General features: G+C 51.8%; 1 protein-coding gene across 1 annotated transcript in view; it reads right to left on the reverse strand.

Moving 5' to 3' along the window:
* The window catches only part of BACE2 (beta-secretase 2), an 86,552-nt gene that overhangs the window by 46,999 nt on the left and 33,850 nt on the right, over nucleotides 1–5,703 (reverse strand). Inside the window, exon 2 of the mRNA XM_082721930.1 lies at nucleotides 2,847–2,935. Within this exon, the coding sequence (XP_082578056.1) occupies nucleotides 2,847–2,935 (89 nt within the window). The remainder of the gene's footprint in view (nucleotides 1–2,846; nucleotides 2,936–5,703) is intronic.

Here is a 5,703-nt window from a genome sequence, read left to right on the forward strand (position 1 = left end):
CCCCCTTGTACCAGTCTGCACCGGGTGCTGCAAGGTCCTGGGGACACTCACGACCCCCCACTGTCGACCCAGAGTGTGCCCGTATCGCGGTACTGACAACCATTCTCTTCATTCTCCCCAGTGCGACAGCAGGGCGTCTAGACTTAGGTACGAGCCAAGTGCTATGTATGGCCTTTGCTTTCCATTCAGGGCATTACAGAGTACTGGCTCGAAAAACAGCGTTCTGGGGCTGATGGTCTGCGAATGCAGACCTAGAAGTTGGAATGTGGAGAAGCTTCCTGGACTCCTGGACCTCCTGTGCTACACGAGTAAAATCAAGGTCAGGACCAACTCGAAGTTCTGCTCCATGACGAAGTAGTCCAGAGCAAGCAGCTTGGGGACGGGGGACTGTCGGGGGCAGAGGACATGGGCGGACCACCCATCAGGACGGGGAGGGGCAGAGAGTAGCCCCTTACCTCCTGCACACACAGGGAATAGCCCTGCTCCCACTGCACATATCCCTGGCCGGGAAGCTCATTCGGAATGTCCACGATGGCATTACTATGTTATCAATACAGTGAGTCATACGCTAAGCTACAGGCTCTTGGAGGAGGGGCAGCTGGGGGTGTGGGGGCCCCAGGAGGCCTGTCTCGCACCTGCTCCCACCATCCTCCAGCTGCACGCACAGGAGACCACACCTCTTGCCCTATCAAACGGGAGACCAAGACACATTCCCAGGAAAAGAGAGACGGGCACTTCTGCACAGGGCCAGCTAGACTGCCTTGGGAAAGTTGCCCGCTATTTCCAGAAGCTTCCCAGCCGTTATTCGCTGGGGTTTGTTGGAACAGAGACTGTGGACGAGGCAAGTGAGCAGGGAGTGTACTGGGGCCGCTCTGGGTCAGGCAACAGCTGGCGACCCTGGACAGCAAGCCACCTGTCGGCTTATTCGTTTTATCTGTTTCAACTTTCCGGTCACAAGCACGGATGTGAAATCAACACATGCAACCAGAAGGTAGTGGCTCTGGCCCCACGGGCTCTCCGGGAACCGAATGCTGCCAGGAGGCCCTGGCGGCTATGTCCGGAGCCCACCTCGGGCTCTCTGAGGCCCAGAGCACGCAGAGACCGCTGGCCGGGCTCCACTGTGGCCTCACAGCCCTGTAACAGAGGCCTGGAGCCCGGTCCTAGGCCTCAGTGCTCCGTGGGCCTTACTACGCAAGCCACAGATTCCAGGCACCAGAAACCCTCCTCGCATGGAAGTGGTTTTAATGAACCACACCTTGACCACGACTGAGCTTCGAAGAACCCAAGCCGCTGCCCAGAACAGCCTCACGTTTCTACCAAATGCCCGTTTCCTGACTCCAGCCCTCCGCCGCTTACGACTGGAGGCCTCAATGACCGTGAAAGGCTGGTGTGCTCTCTGCGGTCGGGTGAACCACACAACGCCCAGCTGGATTTTCAGGATGTAAAGGTCAGGAGCACGCACCACAGCTATTAGGAAAATCCTCCCATGGACTCCCCCGGAAGGAACTCATACACACAGGCACCCGGACAGATCCACCAGTCACAGAAAAACACAAGACCACACACACACACAGCTACAGATATACACAAACATATACACATTCACAAAGACACACCACCACACATACAGATATCGACATATACACAGATGTCTACACACAGAAATATGCACACAACCATATTTACATATGCAAATTAGCTACACATACACACTAATATAGATATACATGCAAATATACACATGATCATCTACAGACACAGGCATCTACATATACATAGATGTCTACATAGACACACAAATATACACACAACCATATACACATATGCAGATATCTACTCATATACCAATATACTTAAAGAGATATACAACGATACGCACATACATACAAATATACACAACCATATACACATACGCAGATATCTACCATATGTACAAACATATACGTACAGAGATATACAACCATACACACAAACACATGGATATACACACAACCATATACACATATGTAGATATCTATCCATATACACAATCATATACACATACACACAAATATACATATAACCAGATACACATATGCAGATATCTACTCATATACACAGATATATACAGAGATATACAACCATATGCACATATACACGAATATACACACAACCATATACACATATTAGATATCTATACATTTATACACAACCATATACACAGACACAGATATCTACAAATATACACAATCATATATGCATATACACAAATATACACACAACCATATACACAAATGTAAATATCTATATAAATACAGACACACAACCATAGATATATGCATACACACAAATATACACACAACCATATACACAAATGTAAATATCTATATAAATACAGACACACAACCATACATATATGCATACACACAAATATACACACAACCATATACACAAATGTAAATATCTACACAAATACAGACACAACCATACATAAACAGATATCTATACATATACATAGATATATACTCATACACACAAACACATATGCAACCACAAACACATGCAAATACCTACACATACATACAAATATTTACATACACACATATACACAATACACAACTATGCACAGATGTCTACACAAATACACACACACAAATATGCACACAATCATATATACCTCCACACAGATCTCTACACATACACAGGTACACACAACCATAGGCACTGACAGCTACACATACACACACATATACACAGACCCCCCCTCAAAATGATAGAGCTTTGGCTTCTCCTGGTCCAGTGTATTCTCAAGCATGGGTGTGGTGCCCCGAAACCCGGCCGCGCCCAGCCACGCCCCCATCACTCACCTCTCCGCATCAAAGTACGAGTCTATGTAAGAGTGCGGGGCACCTGCCACGGCGAAGTTGCTGCTTCCAGTGTCAACGAGAATCTGCAGCTTTTATTTGCAAGGGGAAAAAATAGACACTATCAGGTTACTTGAATAAGGCAACACCGTTGAATAATTCTTTCAAAAACGAAGCACCAAGAGCAATGTATTACTTGGAAAAGATCTGTATTGATTAGACATATATTTTTTAAAAGCTGCTTTGAAACTGAAATCTGAACATAGTCCGTTAAGCTTACAGCAGGGAGGGGGATCCGTTTTGCCTTACAAGAAGCTCAATCCAGCAAAATAACGGAGATTTCCTTTTTAAGCCACTAGCACTCACGATGAGGCAGAGCCAGGTCCCCCCCCCCACCCCCCCTGGGCTGCAGGTCAGCTCTGTCTCCCTGCCTTTCCAGTCTCCACGGAAGCCCTGATGGCGGTGGGGGAGGTGGGGTGGGGGGCGCTGCCCAGGATGCTCCCCCAGCCTCCTCCCAGCCCCGGCAGCTGGCATTCCCTCAGCACTGCTACGCAGCCCCCGGGACACCCACCACACGGGTCACTTCTTGGTTTTAACGACTTCAAACTTACATACGATAACAATGCGAGATCTTAGATTTTCTACTGGTGGGCTCTGACGTGGTCCCCAAAGCAAGAGACAGGCATTTCTATTATCCCCCAAAGCTCACGTCCTGTGCCCTTTCCAGGCCACCCCTCCTGTTTCTCAGAAGCAGGTACTTTCTGAATGGAGCGCCAGGGACTGGACAGTCTATCGGAGTAACAATGTGGACAGGGTGAGGGGCCAGCCTCTGGCTTCTAACGGTCGTTCCCATAGACGTCACTCCGTGGATGTCTGTTTCCATTCTTTTTGGGTAGACACCTAGGGCTCCAACTTGATGGATCACAGAGCAAGTGTATTTTAATACACCAAAGGAGAGATACCAAGTCACACTGCCTCAAGCGATGGGTCCCTTGTTCCTCTGGTTCATTTTCTTCATATCTGCCGCCAGTGTGGCATGCTGTTTTCCTGATGGTCATTCTAGTGAGTGTGGACAGGGACCTCCTGTGGCTTTGACCCGCTGCTCCCTGTGACCAGTGACCCCAAGCGGCCGCACTGTCTGAAGCGTTGCCCCGCTCCCACTAAAAATCCCAGTAAGCCACGTCTGGGGGGGTGGTTCAGCGCTCAGCCTTAGCCCAAGTCCAGATGCACACCCCACGGTACACACAAGGAAACATTTCACAGAAGTAAACACGGAACAGGCAGATAAAATCCCAGGGGCTGGAAATCAAGTTTAAAAAGCCGTAGATGAGGAAATCCAGGTGGGCAAGTTTCTACCTAGAATTCTCTCAACACTCTGGTCAAATCCCCAGTTTTTGCCAAAGTCCGTGTTTTCAGTCCTTCTCTTACTTGACCACCCCCTCCCCACCCAGCAGGACGTCCCTTGGTCAGCCACTCTGTCCTTCTGGAAACTTCTGGAAATATAGTCTTCACTTGGATTCCAGGATATGGCACAGCCAGTGTTCCTCCAGCGTCTCTGCCTGCTCACCTCAGCCTCACTGCTGTTCCCACCAGTTGGCCCTGCAACCACCTCTGGGCACCACACACACGAGCCCTGCGGCGGCCTCACGAAGTCACCTGGCTTTCGGGGCCCTCCACCTGCCCGTGACGCCCTGTGTCTCCCGCCCAGGCTGCCCCTGAGTTCCAGGCCTTCCCTACTCAACGCCTCCACTTGGGACGTCCAACAGCTGTCCATTAGGGTTGAACCACGTCCCCCAAGAAGACACACTAAAATCCTCACGCCCTGGGACCAGTGAATGTGGCTTGACTTGGAAATGGGGTCTTTGCAGATGTCCATGAGTTAAGGTGAGACCCCCTCATCCAACCGGACTGGTGTCCTTCATGAGGAAAACACCACGAGAAGACACAGACACACCAGGAGAAGGCCGTGTGACAGAGTCAGATGCGGGCCACGGTGCTCTGAAGACCGGTGGCCACCACCAGGACCAGGAGACGCAAGGACGAACTTTCCCCGGGGTCCCAGGGGGAGCTCGGCCTTGCAGCCCCCTTGACATCAGACTCCTGGCCCCTGGACTGTGAGAGGGGACATTTCTGCTGTTAGACCACCGGGTCTGCCTGTCACCACGGCAACCCCAGGGAACAAACACTCCATCTCAAGCCTGCCATGTCCAGGATGGAACTCCCAGCACCCCCAGACCTGCTGCGTTCGCGGACGTTCCAATCCCCCAGCGGGGGCTCTACCACATTGGCTCAGGCCAACAGCTTGGTGACACCGTCCGCGCTCCTCTCCCTCCTGCCCCATGTGCAGCCCATCAGGAAAGTGCGCCGCTCCCTCCTCCAGGCTGTACTCACCACCCACCCACTTCTCGCCATCTCTGCCCACGGCATGACCGTCGCCTGCCTTGCCCAGCCGGGGTCCCTCCTTCCTCCCTGGGTCCGCTCCACCCACCGGCCACCATGACCCTACAACAGCATACGCCAGAGCACGTCACTCCCCTGCCCTCCCTCGGCTTGACCGCCCAGTCCATGGTGCCCTGATTTTACTCCATTTTCGCCATGCTGACCGCCGAGCTGTTCCCTGGACAGTGCAGACGCTCAGCGGAGGCCTCACCCCGCCCCCCCAACTGCATGGTCTGTGGCAGTGTAGACGGCCCTTGCAGGGTACCCATGCTCTCTGCCTCCAGTGCCCCCGTCCAAGTGAATCCCAGCCCGTGGGCACCCCCTCCCTCCACTCCGGTGATAACAGCAGATGGCGACCAGCATGTACAATGTGCCAGGGGCTCCTCACTGGGCTTCAGAGACACGAACCTGTTTAACTCCC

The sequence above is a fragment of the Mustela nivalis genome (assembly GCF_964662115.1).
Source record: "Mustela nivalis genome assembly, chromosome: 1".
NCBI classification, from domain to species: Eukaryota; Metazoa; Chordata; class Mammalia; order Carnivora; family Mustelidae; genus Mustela; species Mustela nivalis.